The sequence below is a fragment of the Bos indicus genome, chromosome 5 (assembly GCF_029378745.1).
Source record: "Bos indicus isolate NIAB-ARS_2022 breed Sahiwal x Tharparkar chromosome 5, NIAB-ARS_B.indTharparkar_mat_pri_1.0, whole genome shotgun sequence".
Taxonomy (NCBI): domain Eukaryota; kingdom Metazoa; phylum Chordata; class Mammalia; order Artiodactyla; family Bovidae; genus Bos; species Bos indicus.
The window spans coordinates 7,552,323-7,579,252 of NC_091764.1; the positions used below are offsets into that span (position 1 = coordinate 7,552,323).

The 26,930-nt window shown below is 36.3% G+C and overlaps 1 protein-coding gene across 13 annotated transcripts in view; it reads left to right on the forward strand.

The window, feature by feature from the left end:
- Nucleotides 1-26,930, forward strand: part of NAV3 (neuron navigator 3) — an 893,860-nt gene that overhangs the window by 633,798 nt on the left and 233,132 nt on the right. For 12 of the 13 annotated variants that reach the window (XM_070788552.1, XM_070788555.1, XM_070788553.1 and 9 more), the window contains 2 exons: nucleotides 4,638-4,710; nucleotides 7,735-7,918. In XM_070788552.1, the coding sequence (XP_070644653.1) occupies nucleotides 4,638-4,710; nucleotides 7,735-7,918 (257 nt within the window). The remainder of the gene's footprint in view (nucleotides 1-4,637; nucleotides 4,711-7,734; nucleotides 7,919-26,930) is intronic. The other variant, XM_070788548.1, reaches the window with a different exon arrangement.

Below are 26,930 nucleotides of genomic sequence, written 5' to 3' on the forward strand. Positions count from 1 at the left end.
TGCCAAAGAATGCTCAAACTACCGCACAATTGCACTCATCTCACACGCTAGTAAAGTAATGCTCAAAATTCTCCAAGCCAGGCTTCAGCAATATGTGAACCGTGAACTTCCTGATGTTCAAGCTGGTTTTAGAAAAGGCAGAGGAACCAGAGATCAAATTGCCAGCATCTGCTGGATCATGGAAAAAGCAAGAGAGTTCCAGAAAAGCATCTATTTCTGCTTTATTGACTATGCCAAAGCCTTTGACTGTGTTGATCACAATAAACTGTGGAAAATTCTGAAAGAGATGGGAATCCCAGACCACCTGATCTGCCTCTTGAGAAATTTGTATGCAGGTCAGGAAGCAACAGTTAGAACTGGACGTGGAACAACAGACTGGTTCCAAATAGGAAAAGGTGTACGTCAAGGCTGTATATTGTCACCCTGCTTATTTAACTTATATGCAGAGTACATCATGAGAAATGCTGGATTGGAAGAAACACAAGCTGGAATCAAGATTGCCGGGAGAAATCTCAATAACCTCAGATATGCAGATGACACCACCCTTATGGCAGAAAGTGAAGAGGAACTCAAAAGCCTCTTGATGAAAGTGAAAGAGGAGAGTGAAAAAGTTGGCTTAAAGTTCAACATTCAGAAAACGAAGATCATGGCATCGGGTCCCATCACTTCATGGGAAATAGATAGGGAAACAGTGGAAACAGTGTCAGACTTTATTTTTCTGGGCTCCAAAATCACTACAGATGGTGACTGCAGCCATGAAATTAAAAGACATTTACTCCTTGGAAGGAAAGTTATGACCAACCTAGATAGCATATTCAAAAGCAGAGACATTGCTTTGCCAACAAAGGTCCGTCTAGTCAAGGCTATGGTTTTTCCTGTGGTCATGTATGGATGTGAGAGTTGAACTGTGAAGAAGGTTGAGCGCCAAAGAATTGATGCTTTTGAACTGTGGTGTTGGAGAAGACTCTTGAGAGTCCCTTGGACTGCAAGGAGATCCAACTAGTCCATTCTGAAGGAGATCAGCCCTGGGATTTCTTTGGAAGGAATGATGCTAAAGCTGAAGCTCCAGTACTTTGGCCACCTCATGTGAAGAGTTGACTGATTGGAAAGGACTCTGATGCTGGGAGGGATTGAGGGCAAGAGGAGAAGGGGATGACAGAGGAATCGATGGCTGGATGGCATCACTGACTCGATAGACGTGAGTCTGGGTGAACTCCGGGAGTTGGTGATGGACAGGGAGACCTGGCGTGCTGCGATTCATGGGGTCGCAAAGAGTCGGACATGACTTAGTGAATGATCTGATGGTAACTTTAGAAGAAGAGATCTTTGTAACCATGATAGATAATCTTAGTTCTAATAAATTTCCTAGTCTCTTACCTCTGATTATGAATAGACTGTTTAGCAGTCTGTGTTTCTCTATAACATTCATTGCATTACATTGGAATCATCTCTCCTATGAGATTATATATGTATTTAAGGTCTTGGACATGTCTCAATGAATAAATAATCATTATGTGAATGAATGAAAACAAACATCTTAACAGTTTTAACCAATGCAAAAACATTATTGCATTTTACTTTAATTTTCTAAGTGTTTATATTTTAAAGAGTTATAATAAAATCTTTGGCTGAAATCTATATAATCATTTGTATTTTGCCATATGATAGAAGTTTGCTCAAACCGAGCCATCTTATTTTTTTTTTTGGTTGAAATAAAATTTAGTTAATTTATACAATGACATTAGCAATACTTGTTTATCTTGAAAAATGGGAAGAATCATTAATTTAAAATAGCACGAGTCACAAAAGAATTTACATCCAGAGAGAATAAAAGTTACATTTGGTTTATATTCTTCTACATATTTTCTATGTATGATTCATAACAGCAGTACCTACAGACATGCCCTAACCAGGATGCCTTGTGTCTGCAGAGAAAACTCAAGTCTTTTAAGTATTATGCCTGCTATCTGGTTTACAGTTATTTAGCTTTTATATTGCAGTGGTTTTAGGATCCCAGTGGGTATTGGGAGCCTTTTCAGTTCCAGGCCAGATTTACTCTGTAAGCATGACTGCAGAGAGGAAAGGCTGGCACGGTCTGTTTTCAGATGTCCTTGTGAGCAATTGTATTGCTCTCGGTAGCTCTTATGGGCATGCCTGCTCCTCCTTCTGAAGCTTGCCCAACCTTATCAAAATCAGACTTATCCTGTGTGTCCAAATGATACTTCTTCCATAGTGAAAGCTGATAAATCCATTCTCTTCACTGCCACACTGTTCTTTATAATTCTCTTTTGTAATATTATGCCTTGTGTTATGCTGATTTATGAATCTTTTTTCGTTCTCTTCAGCTGTATTACAAACTCACAAAGCTCACAAAGGCAAAGATATTTTTTCCTTCCTTATGTTGTCTCATTTTCTAATAACAAGATGCAGTGTGAAGAAAGGAAAGAATTCAAAGTAGGTTCCAGAACTATAGGGTTTTTGAATATTTCAATGTAAAACAGGTAGAACAAGAAGGTCCACTTGGTCATGTAATATTTAGTGTCTTCAACTCTATAATTCTTTCAGTAAAACTTATTTTGAAATGAATTAATATAAAACTTTTTTTTTTTTCCTCAAAGCACATGTGTATACCTTGGCAGCAATCATTTTAAAGCAAAAAACCTCTCATTGGATATTATTGCTTTAATTTTGCACAAAATTACATTTAAAAAGAAATGTAAACAGTTGTCCATTTTATAAAGACAAAGTCTGGAATGTATTTTTTCTTTTTATTTTCTTTAAAAGACATTTTGACCTTCCTATGAAGCTTAGCTAGAGAAGACATTGGCAGAACTTCGTATGTCCTCATACATAGCTTTTGATGAGAATTTAATAAGACAGAGAACAGTACCTTGCCAAGTATTAACTTTAAACCTTATTTACTTTAGAATTTCAAGATTTATGGAATACCAAAAAACCCATGGAGATGACTCACAAAGAACTGGAACTTTCTAGTTTCCTACACTCTTTTAAAAAGTCTTAGTTATTTAACTTTGCTACATATTGCCATGACTAATACTGAAATCAACTCATGAATTAACATAAATTAATCTGTTTCTTTTTGGTTCTCACCCCAAATGGTTAATCACTCGCTGGTTATTGTGCTGAAATGGACTATTTAAAAGCGGTGGCATTAGTCTTTTAAATTACAAAGGTGATGTCTGTATTTAATCAGAGAATTACTCAACTATGGGAATACAAATATAGTTTTTCTCTTTTTATTTCTAAATTATGAAAATAATACAACACTTAGAAAATATAGAACAAAGTCATATAGTCCCATTATATAATAAAATTATTTTTAAGTGGATAAATTAAGATTTTTGTTGGAATTTCAATATCAAGCTCTCAAAATTAATAGAATATACAGAAAAGTAGAAGGGTATAGTAGACCTGAAAAGCACCATGAACCAGTTTAATATAATTAAGATTTATACAATTTTCACACAAGAGTAGGTTGCAAAGTTCTATTCACGTTCCCATAGACTATAAACTCGGAGACACTGGAACACACCGGGGACATAAAACAAGGTGTAAAATTTCACGGTCTAAAGGTATTGAAATCATACAGAGTCTGTTCTCTTATCATTGTGGAATTATGTTAAAAATCAATATCAAAAGATATTTGAAAATAACCCACATATTTTCAAGTGCAATGTGACATTTACCAAGAGAGATCTTTGACTTAGCCATTGAAAGTCTCAGTAAAGTCAGAAGCCTGAAAAAACACAGAGGGTGATTGCTGAGATGAAAGCACTTAAAAGAAATTGCTGTCAAGATGAGGAATTAATACCAAAGATCCTTTAAAAACCTCATGTATTTGAAAATTAAATGTCCACTTTTAAATGATGGATGTATCTAAGAAGGCATAGCAAGGAAAATTAGAAAATACTGATAATGAAATACAAATGAAAAGAGAATTTGCCAGAATTTGTTGCATGCAGCTGAAGCTGGCTTATTGCAACTAAATACAATGTGGAATCTTGAATAATGTATAAAAACAAAGAATGGACACTAGCATAAAATTTTGGTAAATTTGAACCAAATCTGTACTTTACTTAATAACACCATATCACACATTAATTTCCTGTTTTATTTTGTTTTTCAACAACAGTAAATACAGTTTTTAAAAGAATTCTATGATTTAGAATGAAAATATACTTCATTTGTTTCATGTGTATCAACCCCTTTTCCATCTTATTTGTCTTTTGGCATACTTACTGACCGTTACTATTCGAATCTCAGTTACCCACATCCTAGTATTCTAAGCATCTCCTGTTTGGATGCTTCAGAGACTTGTGAAGCACAAAACCAGCCTGGTTTTATGTAAGTAGGTGGGTTGCTAATCTGTAAGAATGCCATTCTTGATCAGGCCTCTATGAATTGTTTGTAAGTACCAAATCAGACAATGCAGTCTTTATATTCGTCCTGCAATTAGCCAAAATTATTCTAGTTATAGTCCAGTTAAAGATCTCTAGTATGAAATGAATGTAAAGTATTCATTCTTTCTTTATCTTTCTCTCTGGCTTCATTCTAGCTCATTTATGTACTTAAAAATAATCTTCTAAGTTACTTTTTCACTGCTTTTCGTGTTGCAGATTGAAAATGTTGATGTCTGCCTTAGTTTTCTAGCAGCCAGAGGAGTAAATGTTCAAGGTCTATCTGCTGAAGGTAAGTAGAAGCATAATTGTCACAAATGGCATCTGTGTTTGAAAAGACTTTTGATAACACTAGAAATGTCAAATGAGAGTACATAGGCCCTTAATATAGAAAAGGAAATTAGTAAAGTTTCCAAAATAATAGAAACATAAGTTCTGTGGTTGTTAATGTATGCTTTTATTATGTAGCTATGTTCCAGATTTTGTCAAAGTTGTTCTTTACATTACTGAGTATATGGAATGGGGGCATATTAACAAAGTATCTTTATGATATAACGATTAAGTAGTACTTTTAGAATATTAAGTAGATGGATGGATAGATAATGCTGGGTAATAGATGGACAGAAATACAGTTAAATGGTGTAATTAATGCTTAAATATTGTTTTATCAATAACAATTCTATAATTTGATCAAGTTAGCAGTCCAAGTCTAAATATTTGGTAAGTTTAATCAAGTCCTCAGGAATTCTTAAATAATGAGTATTAGTAACTGTTCTATGTAAAGGCCTTAACATTTTTAAAAGTTTAAAAGATCATCACTGACATTGAAATACAGAAAACAGGAAAAAGACAACTAAATCTGTCACTTTTTTCCTGCTTTCTTTTTCTTCAACATATATTTTTTAGGAAACGTTTTCAAAATTTTCAAGTAGTAATAGTAACAAAAACAATTGCTAACGTTATGACATATCAGTTCCTTTGAGATCTATATCAGCAACAAACATTTTTTAAATTAGAATTTTAATTATATTACATTAATCCCTTTTGGCAATTTTTGTTACTTAATGTTTCTACTACAGTCAATTTACTCTGCAAAGCCTTCCCGACTCCCACAGATAGTATAAATACTAGATAGGTCTAAATTTTACAAGTTTTACTGCCATTGCAAAAATAGGAATTGTGTGACTTCTGAAATATTATGAACATGAACTAGAATTATTTACTTTTCTCAATTTTTCTGCACTGTTTAAATTTTATTTTGAACTTCTTCTATCCTTTATATGTTTATGTCATGATATTTAATATTAAATTATATACTTAAAGGCCAAAACTTAGGTTCAAACCTAATACATGGTTCTGTTACTGAGAATAATATTTGAGAAAATTGTCCAGGATGATACTTTACTTTCTAAGAGGTTAAAAGTAGGTGAGAAATGTTACTATTTGTTGGTTTTATGTCTCTTCCTTTTAACATGACATCTTTTATTAACATAAGCCTGTTGCTTTTTATTTATCTCCTAAAAATATATGAATAGTCAAAATGATTTTCTGTATTTATTAAACATGAATACTAATAAAACAAGTTTAAAGAATATCTTTCAATAAGATTCACAGGAGAAACTTAATACTTGCAGGTTCACCCAAGAAAATTTATCCTGTCTCACTGTAGCTTTATATTGATCAAGCCTATAATTATGGCCCCTGTGAGGAAGGTTGGGGGTTATAATAACTCAGCCTTATTTTATATGAAAAATTCCACTGCATAGTGTGTGTGTGACATTATAAACCATCAGAGAGCAAGAAATTTAAGTAGGTTTATTAATGTTTCTAAATTCTGAAAAGGAGGCATAAAACCTTGACCTCACAAGAGGATATATTTTATTGTCAATGGCAAGTTTCATTTAAAGTATGATTATAGGTTGCATAGCATTATATCCAGCTTTAGTGGTCTCTCTTTTTCTAATTCTAAAATTATAACTCCAGAAGAAAAAAACTAGCTCGTGTTATGGCCTACTTTGTGCATTTTATTTTTTCTTCAGTGTTAGAAAAACTTACACAGGAGCCTCATGTGTTTAGAACTAGAAATTCTACTTATTCTATTATGCTTATTCTACTTACACTATTATGCATGCATAATAAGCATGCATCTAAAGCCATGCATAAAGTGATCTTAATCATTTCTTAATATGTAATGTGAATTAAAAATAAAAGAATTGGAACATTAAAGTGGATAACTATGGTGCCATCTGCTCTTTGGAGGACAAATACATAGTTTTTTAATAAATCACTTGGTGGGTGATTTAGAATATTGCTAACAGTTATTATGAGGTACACCCATACAGCATCAGTGGAGAAGGAAATGGCACCCCACTCCAGTACTCTTGTCTGGAAAATCCCATGGATGGAGGAGCCTGGTAGGCTAAAGTCCATGGGGTCACTAAGAGTCGAACACGACTGAGCGACTTCACTTTCACTTTTCACTCTCATGCGTTGGAGAAGGAAATGGCAACCCACTCCAGTGTTCTTGCCTGGAGAATCCCAGGGACAGAGGAGCCTGGTGGGCTGCTGTCTATGGGGTCCCACAGGGTCAGACACAACTGAAGCGACTTAGCAGCAGCAGCAGCAGCAGCAGCAGGATATAGCATCAGTATTTATAATGCAAGCCACTGAGCTTTCTTTCTCTAGCTCATAGGCATCCCTCCACTGGTAACAGCTGTGTGCATTTGTGAGGGAAAATATGTGTGTGTGTGCATGTGCTCAGCCATGTCAGACTCTTTTGAGACCCCAATGAACTGTAGCCCGCCAGACTCCTCTGTCCAAGGGATGTCCCAAGCAAGAATACTGGAGTGGATTGCTATTTCCTGCTCCAGGAGATCTTCCTGACCCAGGGATCGAACCTGTGTCTCCTAAATCTCTTGCACTGGCAGGCAGATTCTTTACCACTGACCCACCTGGGAAGCCCATTTGAGAGATAAACAGAATGATAAATCAAATGAGGAACACAAAACAGAGCACCTATCTATTGGCATGAAGAAGCTACCTTGAGAAAAACTTTAGTTCAGGGTCAGCAAAGAGCATCCCTTGAGTAACCTTTGTTCTCTCTCTGAAATTTCCAAACTAGTAAAACTGTTAGCATGTTTTAGAAAATCAGACTTACTTAAATGTGTGACTGAGAAAACCAAGTTTTATTTCTGTCTTCAAAGATTTAGTCTATTAAGAATCCATTGGAAGCAATTTGCAAACTGCTTCTAGAATTTCTTTTGTTAAAAAAAATAATTTTATATGATACTGTTTTTATATTTTCCGCTTGATACAGAAATAAGAAATGGAAACTTAAAAGCCATTCTAGGGCTGTTTTTCAGTTTGTCTCGCTACAAGCAGCAGCAGCACCACCAGCAGCAGTATTACCAGTCCTTGGTGGAGCTTCAGCAGCGGGTCACCCACGCCTCCCCTCAAGCAGAAGCCAGCCAGGCCAAAACCCAGCAAGATATGCAGTCCAGGTAAGGGAGGGAAGCGGGGGATGTGTTTAAAATGAATTTACATTGATGGGAGTCTTGGGAGCATGTAGACACAGCCAGGGTGGGATGCTGGCAATTTGTTTTTATAAGTTTTTGTTTGTGAGTTTGGTCACCATATTTATGTAGTTGTATCCATGTGATGCGATTATTTGACTAATGTTATAGAATTTAAAACCTCTTTTGCTTGGATAACCAACATTTGTCACTTTTTAGGTGAAATATTTGTGTTTGTTTTCTAAAGGTGATCGTGGTTTGTATCGAAATGTGTGAAGTGTCTTTCTTGTAAGCTGCGTGTCACAGTTACTTTCTTCTTATTTAGAATGTACTTTTGGAGTCCTGGTCTCCAGTTGTATAGTTTTCTTTTGTTGATGTTTCAGATTGGTTAAATCATTAAATCTGTCAAAAAGTTTAGGCCTGTTAAACACAGGAGTTTGAGTGTTTGGGAACATGCTGTTTTGATGTGAGATTGTATGTGTGTATTTATATACACAGGTTATGTTTGTCTTACTTGAGTCTGTGGGTACATGTAGACACAGCCAGGATCCAGTGCTGACAAACCATTACAACATCCTTTACTCTTTCATTACTGCTTTTTTCAGTTTGGAATTACATCAGTCATGATTCAGGCAGAGAAGCAGAATCAGTAAAAAAAAAAAAAATAGAGTTAACAGATTCATTGTAAAGAATTGATTCACGTGATTGTGTGGCTGGCAAGGCGAATGTGAAGACAAACAGCAGCCCAACAGAGAGGACAGGTTGACACTGTGAGCATGAGCCAAAACCGCTATGAACAGGTGGAATTTCATCTCTCAGGGAGGCCGCACTCCTGCTTTTAAGACCTTTCAAGGAGTGAATTGGGCCTACTATCCTAGCGATAATCTAGGATAATCTCCTTTAAGTCAAATGCTATGGATTTAGACCACATCCACAGAAGGCTTTCACAGAAAGACCCAGATTGGTGCTGAGTGGGACTAAATAAACCTAGCTAAATTGGCACGTCAAAAAATGATCACTGAACAAGATTAACAGGTTTCATGCAAATTGTTTATTTGTTTCTGATCAACGTGTGGGTTATCAGCTCTTTAGTTCTATCGCATACATAGCTATGATTGTTTTTCTTAAGGAGAGAGAATGTCCAATACAAAAATACTCTTTACCATCTTCTAAAATATACACATGTATCAAATATATGTAAATATTTAACTTTTTCCATCTTAGAAGCCAAACCTAAAACCTAATAATACAGTTTGCCTGTAGTTTGTTTTTGGCAATTAGTACTGACTGAAAAAACTAATATAAAATTCCGAAATATGTTCACAAACCACTTCCCACTTATTGTCAGATACTCAACAGTTCAGAAATCTCCTCTTTCATCTGTCAACCACCCCTTGCTTCACATTAAGCAATATTTCAGTCTCTGTACAACCATGTAAACTCTACTTCTTTTGGCAAATTTTTCTCATTAGTGAATTATTAATAAAGAAAAATTATAGTTTCACCAAAAAATTTGGGATGTACTACAAAGGCCATGGAGTGATAAGGGAATGTTTGTTTTTACTCAAAAATGCAAATGTGCTTCTGCTTTTTTAAACTTGTCTTGGCATTTTGTGCTGTTGTGTGAAACTGTTCAGGAATCAAAGTGAAAAAAAAAAGATCTATAGTATAAGTTCTTTGGCTTTCCTTAAGAATAGAGGAGAAGAATAAAACATATGACTTATTAAATTGGGGGGTGATGGTTGATAGAAGCAGATCTAGATTTTGAGACCTGCCAGAAATAATATTTCTTAGAGTTTGGTTTAAGCCATTTGAATAGACAAGAAGCAAGAATAGTAGCTAGAAAAATACAGGAACTAAAATGGTATTGTGCAAAGAATGTTGACTCTGGAGATGAGATGAGCTATCATCTGTCACTTCTTTTCCTCACTCTACTTCTCTATCTGTCATTGGAGTTTCTTGCCCCAGACTCCTCAGTGGTTATAACCCTTTGGGGGAGTTTTTTTTCTCTTCTTGCTAGATATGCATGGATATTATGAAGCTGTATAATATTTTAAAATATAGAACTATATATAGAATAGGCATGGTCATTTTACAGCGTCTTGGAGAGAGCTATCTTATTTTTTTTCAGTGAAAGGTTATAAAAAGCATTGGGAAGCCCATTCTTTTCACTAGTGTCCTTTAATTCTGGGATAGCAGGGGAGTTCTTTACCATGAGTGTGACCTGGGAACCCTGACTTTTTTCTTTTGATAAATTGGATTTAATTACTTTTTGGATTGGTAATTTAACAAATCAGAGTACTTACTGTACTAAATGTAGTGCTTAGTTAGGTTCATGATAAAGAGGAGCTCAAAGTCTTCATTTCAGCAGAATTTATTATATGTTTTGGAGAATGCTCTATTTCAGATATTAATACTTCCATTTGTGTGGGCTTGATAACGGAGAAGGCAATGGCACCCCACTCCAGTACTCTTACCTGGAAAATCCCATGGATAGAAGAGTCTGGTGGGCTGCAGTCCATGGGGTCACTAAGAGTTGGACATGTCTGAGCGACTTCACTTTCACTTTTCACTTTCATGCATTGGAGAAGGAAATGGCAACCCACTCCAGTGTTCTTGCCTGGAGAATCCCAGGGACGGGGGAGCCTGGTGGGCTGCCATCTATGGGCTTGCACAGAATCAGACATGACTGAAGTGACTTAGTAGCAGCAGCGGGCTTGATAAGCAATCTAGATGTTTCTATCAATCACCCCTCAAAAGTTAATAATAAAGTGTATGCTTTATTTTTCTCCTTCTCCATTCTTAAGGAATTTCAAAGAACTTACACTATAGATCATACTTTTCACTTTGATCCCTGCACAGTTTCACACATCACAAAATGCTAAGACAAGCTTAAAGAACAGAAGCACATTTGCAGTATTGAGTAAAAACAAATATCCCTTATCATTCCATGGCCTTTTAGTACATTCAGGTTTTTTTTGGTGAAACTGTAATTTTTCTTTATTAATCATTCACCAATGAGTAAAATTTGCCAAAGGAATTAGAGTTTACAATGTTGTACAGAGACAGAAATATTGCTTGAAGTTTGCTAAAATATTACTTAAATATTGCTAAAGGTTGATATAGTGAAATAGTATATGATTATAATTTATGTGAACTGAAATGTGATAACATATTTAAGCATTTTCAAAACCTATATTGACAGTATACATAGGAAAGGTTTAAGTCTCCATACTATAGAACCAAGGTGATAAATGTGAAAAAAACCCCAGGGACACATTTCTCTTTGTTTGCTTGAGATGTGAGTCATAAATCATGATTTATGAAGATTTTCTATTGATTTCAAAGCTCTTTCCAAGTGAACGGTTTAAATGACTGGTTCCTATATTATTCTAGATATTTAGCCAGAAAATGTTCTTGTATTTTTCTTGGTAGACCTGAAAGGATTTTAGTGCACCTTGTTTCATGAGAATGTTTTTGTTTTGTTCACTTTGTTTTTTAAATAAACTGGCATAGCTGCCTAGATTTCCACAACATTTATTTTATTCACTAAGAATTGCTAATTTGTTTTGCTCTTTTGAGCATAACACTGAATGTTTCCATTAGAACATTTTTCATTCAAATAGGCATTTTGATCTAAAGATTAACAAGTAAAATATACAAGACAGAAAATCAAATGTGAACCAAGAGAAATAGAGCGGGGGTGGCAGACTCCCCTCTTGCGACTTCTCAGCTTCCTCTCTCCTGTTGAGTGTGGATGTGGTTGTGTGCTGTGCGCGTAGATGTGGGCACAGGTGCCTGTGTGTGTCCTGTTCGAGGACAGATCTTCTTGTTGGGAGCTCACCTCTGGAATCTGCCTGTACCTGGGTCCCAATTCTACCTCTTTCTAGCTGTGTGACTGTGGACAACTTACCTGATCTCTGTGTGCTTCAGGTTCCCGTTTGCTAAAAGGGCGACGGCACCAATATCATGAGGTTGTTCTGGGGGTTCATTGGATCAGAATCTAAAACTCACTGAACACACCTGGCAGATGTCACTCTTCCGCTCAGAGCCGTGACATGGCATCAAATAGCCTCAGCTTGCTCCCCACTTAGGAAACACGCTGTGTCTGATTCCTTTGCAAGAGTGCTCTTCCTCCGAGAGTCACTTGGCTGAATGTCTCACTCCTTCAGGTTCACTGCTCCCATGTCACCTTCTCACTGATGGTGACCTTGACTACTCTGTTAGCCCTACAGACTGCCCACCCATCCTGGTTGCTGTACTTTCCCTTCCTTTCCATAGCCCTAATCACTCTCTAACCTAAAACATATTTATTATAGTCATTGTTTATTATTGCTACTTCCTCCCCTCCAGATCGTAAGCCCTGAGAGGAGAGTAGTGTTTTTATGTTTTAATACTTTTCGAGGGATTAAACAAGAACATTATACACAGGAGGTGCTTAGTAATGATTTCTGAAGTGATTTAAGGTAAAAATGAATGAATCTGTTATAGCTGCTTCTAATTTTAAGAAGGAAGACTAACATTTGAAGTTGCAATGGTAGGTCATTTAAAATGGAAATTGTGTATATTTATAAAAATACTATATTAAAGATAAATGTATTTCGGATTCTCAGGTGGTCATGATATTGAACTATAGATAGTTTCAGAGTGGTATGTAGTGGAACCATCATCAGACCTTATCTGGATGCATGAAATTATTCGCCTCATCCTCACTGATCCCTGACTATATTCCTTTTTGGTCTTTCACGAAACATGTGAGAAAGAAATGAAATGCATGTGAAAATGTAGCTAAGAAATTACATAGGTGATAGAGTATTAGAGGTAGTGATAACAAATCTTTCTGAACGAAACTAAGAGCTGTTTTGGGAATTTGGGAGATTATGATCCCCACAGAGGATCATTTGTCCCTTCTGCTTTTCATTTTGTAGGAGAAAGTCAAGAATGTGTCCAGTTGCTGTTTAGATGAACTTGCTCCTTCCTACAGGACTCACAAGTCAAATTGCAAAATCTCTGGGCACATGCTTTTTGAGTGACTTGCCTGCTCTCTTTACAGCCCCTTGCCAAGGTTCCTGTGACCCCTGCCACACACATTGCTCTTGGAACCCTCTTCCATGAAAGACATTTGCCTTCCCCTTTTCCAGGAAACATCCTTTCCTTCTGGGAGATTCCCTGTGAAACTGGGGCAGTTTACAGCTTTTCAGCCTGAGGTTATAAATCTTGAGAAGTATAGAAGGAAGTTTAATTTAAGATGACAGGAAAGCTCTGGTAATTTAAGCCCTCATGAACCTGGCTTCAATTAGTTGCTTAATTCAGCTCTATGTTGTGGATTATAGTGTGCTCTTCAAAAATGATGGTGAATCAATTAAACTTTAAAGAAAATGAAACAAACAACAAAGACATTTATGAATCTCCTTTTTAATATCACGATTTTTTTATTCCCAGAGAAAAATAATTGAAGGGAAAGAAATTATTCTTTAATTGATTGACTGAGGAAACCAAGAAAGGGTATAATAGTAACAGTGTGTGTATACACAGTGCTTATGTTCTATGCTTTTATTCAGTGTTTTTAAAGCTTGACAGCTAGTCATAGTTCTGCTGTTATGATGGGGTATCATCTCTATAGTTTTGGTTATTTTAGCATCAGGCAAACATGGGTTTCACTTCTGCCTACCAATTCCCAGTGATGTGGCATGAGGCAAGTTATTTTAACCTGCTCAAATACCAGTGTTCCTACCTCTAATATTGGAATGGTGATAACTTTCTCAGAAGGGTATTGAGAAGACCACAGGACATAATTTGTATTTAAAGTGCCTCCTTAACACAACTCTTAGTGTGTAATAAACACTCAAACCAGCCATTTTCATCTTCCCTCCTCTCACTTTATGGTCATACCAATGTATAATAAAATTATAGATCAAAATTAATACCTCAAGTCAACCTCTTCACTCTTCCTTTCTTTCTCACTTTCTCTGATCAGTTTTGTCCATCACACTTCTTTCCCCCCCCCCCCAAGGAAATGGAATATTTACTTAGCTCAGCTTCAAGTGCATTAGAAAGATACATTTGCATGTAAATAATGACTCTACCAAGTCTAAAGCACTCATCTCTCTTCATAGAGCAGTTCATTCCTTTCTGTCTCATCCTAGAAGATTGGTTCTTTTTTTTAAATATAAATTTATTTATTTTAATTGGAGGTTAATTACTTTACAATATTGTATTGGTTTTGCCATACATCAACATGAATCCATTATAGGTATACACGTGTTCCCCATTATGCATTACATAAAAGTAGTTCAAAATATATCCTCACAATTTAAAAATAATGACCCAGTGCTCAGACCTCCCAGGCTTGATCTAACTAAACGGAGGTAACCCCATTCATTATTTTAGGTATTTCCTTTAGTAATTAGTCCCCTATAGATAAATAAAATGCTACTGCCACTAATTGTTATTCATTAATTTGATCACTTTTTAAAATTATTTATTTATGTGGCTGCCTCAGGTCCCAGTTGCGTCTCTCCTTGCAGCACACAGACTTCCAGTTGCGGCACGTGAGCTTGGTCACTGTATGGCACGTGAAATCTTAGCTCCACACTGTTGTTGTTCAGTCACCAAGTCATGACCAACTCTTTGCAACCCCATGAACTTCAGTACGCCAGGCCTCCCTGTCCCTCACCGTGTCCTGGAGTTTGCCCAAGTTCATGTCCATTAAATTTGTGATGCCATCCAACCATCTCCTTCTCTGTCACGATCTTCTTCTGCCTTTGACAGGCAAAATATAACACCAGGATACATTCTCCAGGCAAGAATACTGGAGAGGGTGAAAGTGAAAGTCGCCCAGTCTGGTCCCACTCTGTGCAACCTCATGGACTATACAGTCCATGGAATTTTCCAGGGCAGAATACTGGAGTGGGTAGCTGTTCCCTTCTCCAGGGGCTCTTCCCAACCCAGGGATCAAACCCAGGTCTCCCACATTGCAGACAGATTCTTTACCAGCTGAGCCACAAGGGAAGTCCAAGAATACAGGAGTAGGTAGCCTATCCCTTTTCTAGCGGATCTTCCCGAACCAGAAATCGAACCGGGATCTCCTGCATTGCAGGCAGAGCTGAGCGACTGAGCTATCAGAGAAGCCCACTGGAGTGGGTAGTCATTCCCTTCTCCAGGGGATCTTCCCAACCCAGGGATCGAACACAGGTCTCTAGCATTGCAGGCAGATTCTTTACCATCTGAATCACCAGGGATCAAATCTACAACCCCTGATGTATGCACTCTCCCATCTGTCCAATCCCCCATTAATACAGTCAACAAATGTTTATTAAGCACTTAGGTGTTCCTGGCACTCCTCTAAACATTGGAGATACAGTAGAGGATAAAATAAATGGAAGAATCCTTGCCCTTTTAGAGCTTATATTTAGTTATAGACAAGCAATAAAAAAATAAATATGTACTAGTAATTGAGCAGCTGTTGGTAGAGAAGCATAAATCAGAGCAGGAGAAATAAGATGTTTTTCTGCATTTCAACAGGCTTCTGGGAAAGTCCTCACTCAGATGATACTGAGCAAAAGGGGAAACAGAACTAGCTCTGCAGTTATCCTATGGAAGAGTGTGTCAGGCAGACAGAAGAACAAGAGCTAAGACCTTGAATTAGGAGTCTATCTGTTTTTTGTTTTTTGTTTTTTTCAAGAAGAGGAAATAACCCAATTTGGCTGTATCAGGAAGGGCATAGAAGAAGAGTAGGATATATTTCAGAGAAAGATCAGGTAGTATGACCCCGTTGCCATTATAAGAACTGTGGATTTTATTCCAGGAGAGATGGGAAACTATAATATGCCATGTTGCTGCAAATGGCATTATTTTACTCTTAATGGCTGAGTAATACATTTTAGTAAAAGAACAGGCCATGGCTCATTTAATGTCACTCTAGAGGGATATTATAAATTGAGGGACCCCTCTTTGCTGGCATCTTTCCTCTGGAATTATTTAGTTGTTATAATTAAACTTGTTTCTTGTTTGTTTGGTCAACTAGTTGGTTTGTTTATGTCTGGTCATAGAGTGAGCAGCAATAGTAATTGACATAGGTATTTGATTAATCTCCCTTTTTGTACCTCCTTCATCTCATCTGCAGTTTCCTAGTCCAGCCTCCCTCTCTCTTATGGGCTGACAGCACCCCTCACTCTTACAGACTGAACCCCCCCCTCCATGTGTATAGTAGGATGAGGCATCCCCTGCTGTGTGTTCTCCATCAAAAATACTTCATTTATTTTCAGTTGCCCAAAATCTGTTTTGGCCTCCTGGTCATTGATGGCCCCCTTTATCTGTAATGATATCCTTTGATGTTATGAGCTTAAACCTTGATTATTTTTTATCAACATGTTATGGCATCACGTTCTTTGACAGAATAATTCTTCATTCTAATAACTTTATTATTTTCTTTAAATAAATGAAAATCAATTAGCTGAACTTATCCAGGGAGAAAATGAAAACATCACAATTATGTTCTACCTTCTCAAGGGAACTGTGAGAATATATCTTTTAAATTATTAGACTTACTCCTAGTATAGAGAATTTAAGACTTGTTTTCTTTGTGACATAAATGTCTAGATAAAAACAATATAAACCAATGTTTCATAATTTGGTGTTATAACTACCAAACATATTCATGTATCATCACAGAGCCATGACTCAGAATAATTAACTTGTGATTTATTTCTTGAATATTTTACTCCAGGACATTTTGATATCCTGTTTATGTATTGTATGAACTTTGTCTCCCAAACACTAGAAATTTTTCGTTCTATTCAATCTTTGCTATTTCTGGAACACTCTCTTCTCGACTAGGGCATTGGTAATGTAGAGCTGAAGAAGGAAATGACAACCCATTCCAGTATTCTTGTGTGGATAGTCCCCTGGATATAGGAACCTGGTGCGCTGCAGTCCATAGGGTTGCAAAGAGTCAGATATGAGTTAGTGACTGAACAAATGTAGAGTTGATAATTATATCTGCAATTTTATACCATATGCAATGGTTATGTATTAATCTGTTTTGCACTAACATCTGTGTATCAGAGATTCAACTTATTGTCTACAGTGGAAAAATGCAACTGTCAGAATCATTTCAGTATGACCATTGAATACTTTCCTGTCATAAGGCATACAGAGAAAGCCAAATTATAATCAGCGGATGACAAAATAAGCAAAGAACTGAACTTGGGAGACTTGCATGTTTCTGCAGCTGAGATAGTCTTGCCATGGGTCAAGAGTCTTTCTTCATTGCGAAGCTCACTGTCACTGTTTTCCTTTTCATATTCCATGCCCTGTGCTTCTGCCTCTGGCCACCCTCATTGCCCACACCATGCCACCCCGCTGCACCCACATCTTTCTGGTTGACCTCTCAGTCTCAAAAGACGTATAAACACAGCACTGCGGGAAGGACTCTGGATCAGAGTCCACCATCAGAAGTGTTTTGAGACCCCAGTCACCCCTTAACAATGTGAGACTTACTGTACTGATGCTTACATTCGCTTTGCAGTAAATTGAGAGGAGCTCAATTGCAAGCACTCCTTGAAATCTACTTTCTCACAGACCTTCAAACATTTATATTATTATTTTATATGTCATTTTCATGAATGTGTATACTAAAAATAATTTGTTAACATATTTTGTGCTTACTACAGTTCTTTTTAAGTGTTCAGAATTATTAAATAATCCAGATTTTTCACTCCTCAGGGTAGAGTTTGCCAACGTTTGTTATTTTATTTTTTGCTTAAAATAGTAATAACCAATATATATAGAAAATAATCTGAAAATTACTTTGCAGAGTCTTTTCTATATGTATACATTAGTTTTCAGATTCATTTATATATATAAAAGGGGCTTCCTTGATGACTCAGACAGTAAATTTGCCTGCAATATGGGAGACCCAGGTTCGATCCCTGGGTTGGGAAGATCCCCTGGAGAAGGGAATGGCTACCCACTCTACTATTCTGGCCTGGAGAATTGCATGAAAAGAGGAGCCTGACAGGCTACAGCCCATGGGGTCACAAACAGTCAGACATGACTGAATGACTAACACACACTTACACATATTAACACACGGCTGAATCACTTTGCTCTACCCCTAAAGCTAGGACAACATGAAATCCACTGTACTCCAACAGAAAACAATTAATTTTTTAAAAATAGTTTTATCTAGAAGTATTGAGAGTCCAGTTTTTGTTTTTGTTTTTTTGAGGTAGTTGCATTAAAATGGACCTTTGGAATGGAGCACTGAATGCATTGGGATATAATTTTCCTCCACACTAAAAGTTGTAAGTGGAAAAGATCCATGCAGCAGCATAGTGTTTTGAGCTACATGTAAGTAAAAGCAGTGTGGAAAATCTAATTTGTGGTAACATTGTGAGAGAAATATGAGCCTGGTTTCCTGAGTTCTCCTTTATCTTGAAGTCCTGCATTCCTAAAAGCATGAGACTTTGATGCAGTAATATCTTATCCAGGCATCTCTCTCTGTAGTTAACTGTTTTGAGATACCACAAAAGCAGACCATGCAGGTGGCCTTATTAACTGTCAGCTGAAATTTAAGATTAGACAGAGGTTGTAAGATATTTACATACCATATTTCACTAATGGGATAAGTTATCACAGTAACCTGTCTCATGTGTAATCAGGATGATATTTCAGCCACCCAGCTGCTAAAAAGAAACACATGTGGATGAAGGCTAAGTTTCTGACTCATTTATGGATTAGGCAATAACTGTTTTTAGTGACGTCTCAGCAAAATTTATGTGTAGGGACAATATATTTTAAAAAATGCTCTGAAGTGAGTAGTTGTTACAAAATGTCTTAAATATTTTTGAATAAGGTACAAAAGATATTTTGCAGAAGTGTCTGAACACTTTCTTCTTTTTTAGAGCTATTACCTTGTCAGTTATCATTTTATAACATTGCACAATGATCCTACAGAAGGGAAACTATATCTACTAAAGGAAGAATTTGGTTTAAATAATATTTATTCTGAAGATCTGGTTTCATTTCTATATTTTTATATTTCTATATTTTTCTATATTTCTATATCATAGGATATATAAGGAAATATATTTCAAGCTACCTCGGTCTTAAAAAATTTTAGGGAATGTGCCCTATTGTCTTCAGTGTTATTTTGTATAAAAATCCTAGTTTAAAACTTTCTTGCAATGTGTTAATTATAGTACATCTTGGGTAATTTATACCTGATTTCTCTCAAGCCTTATTTAGTAAATTTGAAAGGAAATAATTCCTATCTTCTTCACTTAAAACTGTCTTATAAAAGAAAGGTAAAATTTGGAGGTAAAAAATTCCACCAAAATTTATGCCCAAGAAATGTCTCACCTCTTGTTATAAAATTTGTTTCTTTGTATCCCTCTTTGGCTCCTTGGGAATAGTGTTGTTAAGAGAAAAATGTGATCTTATGATTAAGCATCATTTCCCTTTCTTTGGGAATAGAATACTAAAGATCTGACTGAGAGGGATTTTGTATAGGGATTTCCACTCTTATAATATTTGTGTGACTCCAAGCCTAAAGTTATATAGACTAAAAGGAGGAAAGATGGTTGATTCTAAGATAGTTTTGTATAAGGTTTCTTAATATAGATGAGTTGTAAAAACCTACATGATATGAAAATTGCTCTGGTTAACATAGTCTATTCGGTTATTTATGTTAAGTACATCTATTTTAAAAATTACTGTTTTTATGTCTTATTTTTATGTTTTGGTGAGCTAGTCACTATGCATTTGGGCACAGTCCAAAAATACCATATGGCTTAATGAAAAACAATACTGTTCTAATGATCTTTCGTATATTACCTTAGAGCACAATGTGCTTTTTTATTGGTGATTTGAAAGCTCATGTGTGACCTTTCAGCAAATAAAGATTCAGCCCCCTCTATGCACCACGAATTATGCTAGATGTGCAGCTGAGATCTGCCGATGCTTTAATCTTTCACATCACCCACCAACTAATAGAGAACCTAGATGTTTAAACAGATGGTTTGGTGAGGTGTGCAGACTACTACAACAGAGTACCAAACAAAGGCACTGGTGAAGGATGCCATGGCACATTCAGGAAGCTGCCACTTTTTGGCCTAGGAGGAAGTGAAAGTAGAAATGTGTTCTAGGTATCTCTTGCTACATAAAATATTTTGGCCCAAAGTGATAATGATTTTCTTATACTCATGGATAATGTAAGCTTAGGAGTCAGACTGGGAGCAGCAAGAAAATCTTTCTACTCCACTGTGTCTGGGACTTTCACGGGAAAGGGTGGAATGGCTGGCATGCCACAGACTGGTAGGAGGCAAAACGTCTTTGACTGAAGAATCACTTCCAAGGTGACTTTTTCACTCACTTGTCCAGCAGCTTAATTGCAATAGTGACAGCATATATCCTCACCAGCATGGGCATCTCAGGGACATTGCACTTCAGACATGATGACCTACTGATTGAAAGGAGTGACAAGACCACCCATCTTCAAAGGGAGAGTGGGTGGGACAAAGACCACACTTCTTTTTTTATCATTTATTTTACTTTTTTTAATTAATTTATTTTTTAATTGAAGGATAATTGCTTTACAGAATTTTGTTGTTTTCGTCAAACCTCAACATGAATCAGCCATAGGTATACCTATTCCCCTCCCTTTTGACCCTCCCTCCCATCTCCCTTCCCATCCCACACCTCCAGGTTGATACAGAGCCCCTGTTTGAGTTTCCGGAGCCATACAGCAAATTCCCGTTGGCTATCTATCTTACATATGGTAATGTAAATTTCCATGTTACTCTTTCCATACATCTCACCCTCTCCTCCCCTCTCCCCATGTCCATAAGTATATTCTCTATGACTGTTTCTCCATTGCTGCCCTGTAAATAAACTCTTCAGAAGCATTTTTCTAGATTCCGTATATATGTGTTAGAATATGATATTTATCTTTCTCTTTCTGACTTAATTCACTCTGTATAATAGGCTCTAGGTTCATCAATCTCATTAGAATTGACTCAAAGACATTCCTTTTTATGGCTGAAAATATTCCACTGCATATATGTACCACAACTTCTTTATCCATTCATCTGTCATTGGACATCTAGGTTGCTTCCATGGTCTAACTATTGTAAATAGTGCTTCCATGAACAACGAGATACATGTGTCTTTTTCGATTTTGGCTTCCTTGGGGTATGTGCCTAGGAATGGGATTACTGGGTCATATGGTGGTTTTATTCCAAGTTTTTAAAGGAATCTCCACACTGTCTTCCATAGTGGCTGTATCAATTTACATTCCCACCAAAAGTGCAAGAGGGTTCCCTTTTCTCCACACCCTCTCCAGCAATTATTGTTTGTAGACTTTTTGATGATGGCCATTCTGACCAGTGTAAGGTGATATCTCATTGTGGTTTTGATTTGCATTTCTCTAATAATGAATGATGAGCATCTTTTCATCTGTTTGATTAGCCATCTGTATGTCTTCTTTGGAGAAATGTCTGTCTGGGTCTTTTTCCCGTTTTTTGCTTTGATTGTTTTTCTGGTATTGAGTTGTATGAGCTGCTTGTATATTTTGAAAATTAATCCTTTGTCAGTTGTTTCATCTGCTATTATTTTCTCCCATCCTGAAGGTTTCTTTTCACCTTACTTATAGTTTCCTTTGCTGTGCAAAAGCTTTTAAGTTTAATCTGGTCCCACTTGTTTACTTTTGTTTTTATTTCCATTATTCTAGGAGGTGGGTCATAGAGGATCTTGCTTTGATTTATGTCATTGAGTGTTCTGCCTATGCTTTCCTCTAAGAGTTTTATAGTTTCTGGTCTTACATTTAGGTCTTTAATCCATTGAGTTTATCTTTGTGTATGGTGTTAGGAAGTGTTCTAATTTCCTTCTTTTACATGTAGCTGTCCAGTTTTCCCAGCACCATTTATTGAAGAGGCTGTCTTTGGCCCATTGTATATTCTTGCCTCCTTTGTCAAAAATAAGGTACCCATAGGTGCATGGGTTTTTTTCTGGGCTTTCTATCTTGTTCCATTGGTCTGTATTTCTGTTTTTGTGCCAGTACCATACTGTCTTGATGACTGTAGCTTTGCAGTATAATCTGAAGTCAGAAAGCTTGATTCTTCCAGATCCACTCTTCTTTCTCAAGACTGCTTTGGCTATTCAGGATCTTTTGCTTTTCCATGAATTGGGAAATTTTTTGTTCTAGTTCTGTGAAAAATGCCATTGGTAATTTGATAGGGATTGCACTGAATCTGTAGATTGCATTTGGTAGTATAGTAATTTTCACAATATTGATTCTTCCTACCCAGGAACATGGAATATCTCTCCATCTGTTTATGTTATCTTTGATTTCTTTCACCAATGTCTTATAATTTTCTGTGTATAGTTCTTTTGTCTCTTTAGGTAAGTGTATTCCTAGATATTTAATTCTTTTTGTTTAAATGGTGAATGAGATTGATTCCTTAATTTCTCTTTCTGATTTTTCATTGTTAGTGTGTATGTATATATATATATATATATATATATATATATATATATATATATATATATATGCAAGTGATTTCTGTGTATTGATTTTGTATCCTGCAACTTTGCTAAATTCACTGATTAGTTCTAGTAATTTCCTGATACTACCTTTAGGATTTTCTATGTGCAATATCATATCATCTGCAAACTGAGAGCTTTACTTCTTCTTTTCCAGTCAGGATTCCTTTTATTTCTTTTTCTTCTCTGACTGCTATAGCTAGGACTTCCAGAACTATGTTGAATAATAGTGGTGACAGTGGACACCTTGCTCCCGATCTAAGGGGAAATGCTTCCAGTTTTTAACAATTGAGAATAATGTTTGCTGTAGGCTTATCATATATCGCCTTTATTATGTTGAGGTAGGTTCCTTCTATGCCTATTTTTTGCAGACTTTTCATCATAAAAGGATGCTGAATTTTGTCAGAGGCTTTTTCTGCATCTATTGAGATTATCATATGGTTTTTGTCTTTCAATTTGTTAATATGGTGTATCACATTGATTGATTGTGTATATTGAAGAATCCTGGCATCCTTGGAATAGACTCAACTTGCTCATGGTGTATGAGCTTTTTGATGAGTTGCTGAATTCTGTTAAAATTTTGTTGAGGTTTATTGCATCTATGTTCATCAGTGATATTGGCCTGTAGTTTTCTTTTTTTGTGTTATCTTTGTCTGGTTTTGGTATCAGGGTGATGGTGGCCTCATAGAATAAGTTTGGAAGTGTTCCTTCCTCTGAAATTTCTTGTAAGAGTTTAGAAGGATAGGCATTAGCTCTTCCCAAGATGTTTGATAGAATTCTCCTGTGAAGCCATCTGGTCCTGGGCTTTTGTTTTTGGGGAGTTTTTTGATCACAGCTTCAATTTCAGTGCTTGCAATTGGGTTGTTCATAATTTCTATTTCTTCCTGGTTCTGTCTTGGAAGATTGAACTTTTCTAAGAATCTGTCCATTTCTTCCAGGTTATCCATTTTATTGCCATATAGTTGTTCATAATAGTCTTTTATAATCATTTGTATTTGTGCATTGTCTGTTGTAACCTCTTCTTTTTCATTTCTAATTTTGTTGATTTGATTCATCTCTCTCAATGAGTCTGGCTAAAGGTTTGTCAATTTTGTTTATCTTCTCAAAGAACCAGCTTTTAGATTTATTAATCTTTACTCTTGTTTGTTTCCTTTTCATTTATTTCTTCTCGGATCTTTATGATTTCTTTCCTTCTACTAATTTTGTGGGGGGTTTGTTCTTTTTCCAGTTGTTTTAGATGTAAAGTTAGGTTGTCTATTTGATATTTTTCTTGTTTCTTGAGCTGGGATTGTATTGCTATAAATGTCCTTCTTAGAACTGCTTTTGCTGCTTCCCTTAGGTTTTTAGTTTTCATGTTTTTATTGTCATTTGTTTCTAGAAAAATTTTTATTTCCCTTTTGATTTCTTCAGTAACCTGTTTGTTATTTAGAAATGTATTGTTTAATCCCCATGTGTTTGTGTTTTTTACAGTTTTTCTTTTCCAGTAATTGATACCTAGTCTCAAAGCATTGTGGTCAGAAAAGATTCTTGATATGATTTCAGTTTTCTTAAATTTACTGATGTTAGATTTGTGTCCCAAGATGTGGCCTATCCTGGAGAATGTTCCATCTGCAATTGAGAAGGTGTATTCTTCTGCATTTGGATGGAATGTCCTGAAGATATCAATGAGATCCATCTCATCTAATGTATCATTTAAGACTTGTGTTTCCTTATTAATTTTCTGTTTTGATGATCTGTCCATGGGTGTGAGTGGGGTGTTAAAGTCTCTTACTATTATTGTGTTACTGTCAATTTCTCCTTTTATGTCTGTTAGTGTTTGTCTTATGCATTGAGGTGACCTATGTTGGATTCATAGATATTTACAATTGTTATGTCTTCCTCTTGGATTGATCCCATGATCATTACGTAGTGTCCTTCCTTATCTCTTGTGATCTTCTTTTTGTTAAGGTTTATTTTGTCTGATATGAGGATTGCTACTCCAGCTTTCTTTTGCTTCCCATTTGCATGGAATATATTTTTCCATCCTCTTACTTTCTATATGTATCTTTAGGACTGAATTGGGTTTCTTGTAGACAGCATATATATGGGTCTTGTTTTCATATCCATTCAGTCAGTCTGTGTCTTTTGGTTGGAGCATTTAATTCATTTACATTTAAAGTAATTGTTGATATATATGTTCCTCTTGCCATTTTCTTAATTGTTTGGGAATGATTTTGTAGATCTTTTTTCTTCTCTTGTATTTCTTGACTATATAAGTCCCTTTAACACTTGTTGTATAGCTAGTTGGTGGTACTGAATTCTCTTAACTTGCTTGTCTGAAAAGCTTTTTATTTCTCCATCAATTTTGTATGATATCCTTGCCTGGTACAGTAATCTTGGTTGTAGATTTTCCCCTTTCAGTACTTTAAATATATCCTGCCATTCCCTGCTGGCCTGCAGAATTTCCGATGAAAGATCAGCTGTTTAGTCTATGGGGTTTCCCTTGTATGTTGCTTGTTGCTTCTCTCTTGCTGTTCTTAATATTTATTCTTTGTGTTTAATCTTTGTTAGTTTGATTAGTATGTGTCTTGGCGTGTGTCTCCTTGGATTTATCCTGTATGGTACTCTTTATGCCTCTTGAACTTGATTGACTATTTTCTTTTCCATGTTGGGGAAATTTTCAATTATAATCTCTTCAAAATTTTTCTCATACACTTTCTTTTTCTCTTCTTCTTCTGGGAACCCTATAATTCGAATATTGGTGTGTTTGATACGGTTCCAGAGGTCTCTGAGACTATCCTCAGTTCTTTTCATTCTTTTTACTTTATTCTGCTCTTCAGACGTTATTTCTATCATTTTATCTTCCAGCTCACCGATTCATTCTTCTGCTTCAGATATTCTGCTGTTGATTCCTTCTCGAGTGTTTTTAATTTCAGTAATTGTGTTGTTTGTCTCTGTATGTTTATTCTTTAATTCTTCTAGGTTTTATTAATTGATTCTTGCATTTTCTCCATTTTGTTTTCAAGGTTTTTGATCATCTTTACTATCATTATTCTGAATTCTTTTTCATGTAGTTTGCCTATTTCCTCTTCATTTATTTGGACTTCTGTGTTTTTAGTTTGTTCCTTCATTTGTGTAGCATTTCTCTGCCTTTTCATTATTTTTTTTAACTTACTGTATTTGAGGTTTCCTTTTCCCAGGCTTAAACGTTGAATTCTTTCTTCCTTTTGGTTTCTGCCCTCCTAAGGTTTGTCCAGTGGTTTGTGTAAGCTTTGAATAGGGTGAGATTTGTGCTCAGTTTCTTTTTTCCCCCTCTGATGGGCAAGGCTGAGTGAGGTGGTAATCCTGTCTGCTGATAACTGGGCTTGTATTTTTGTTTTCTTTGTTGTTTAGATTACAACCAATGTCTCAAACATTATCAGGAGCAGTGGGGCCAACAGCCAGTAGCAGGACCTCAGTGCTTGGCTTTTCTAATTTTCTGATGTTTTATCTCCCCAAATTTCACAGTAGAGCCTGGGTGAAGAGTAAGGTCAGGAGAGACAAGGCTTTTAAGGCTGCCTGCAGTAAATATAGTTGGTAGGTATGGTTGCTGTGTGAAAAGAAACCATCTCCTGCCATATCAACAAACAAGAAATGACACAGCCCTCAGCAATTTCTGGCCTCCAAATGTGAATGAGGGCTCCCAAAACTGCAACCCAGCAGATGCTGCCACCCCTCATGGTGAATCCTGAGGATCCCAAGACCCCACTTCTTAATGACAGGAGTACCAAGCAATTGATTATAGCTCTGGGTTTAAATTGTCACAGGGTTTGATGATAGGATAGAGAACGAGGCAGAGGTCAATTTATGTGTCTCTGGATGCTCCGTCTAGGAGCTGACTGTTCTTTCTTCAAGGTAAAGGGAGTTGCTTTGGAAATTTTATAACAGAGGAAAGATGATGCTATTTATAAATTGGGAACTTGACCTTGATGACAACATAGAGAAAAGATACTCTTTGAGGAGAGGAGTTTGAACAGTTTAATGCTAGTAGGCATGAGGGTAGGATGAGGAAAATGGATTTGGGCTGTTTGGAGATAAGAAAATAACCAAAAAATCATCATGTTTGTAGTTTTGCTGGCTCATTGGTGGTGATGTCTTTTAATAAGGAAAAAAAAATAACGCTGTGGTAGAAACACATGAGAAGGAGATGCAGAGAAGGAAGTTTAGCTTTGGCCTTTATGAATTTGATATTTCACTGGGACTTGTAGATGGTGATACCTAATATGAGGCTCTAGAGCCCAGAGGAAAGGTCAGGGACAGCTATAAGGACCTGGGAACATTGACTTAGCAATGGTTTGTTGGTTGAAACAATAGAAATGGAAGAGATTACTCAGAAAGAGAGGATCATGCTCTTCCATTTCTGTAAAGAAAATGAGGTATCAGAACAAACTCTGGAGACAGCAAAGGTTTATTGGTCAAGTAAGCAAACAAGAGATTG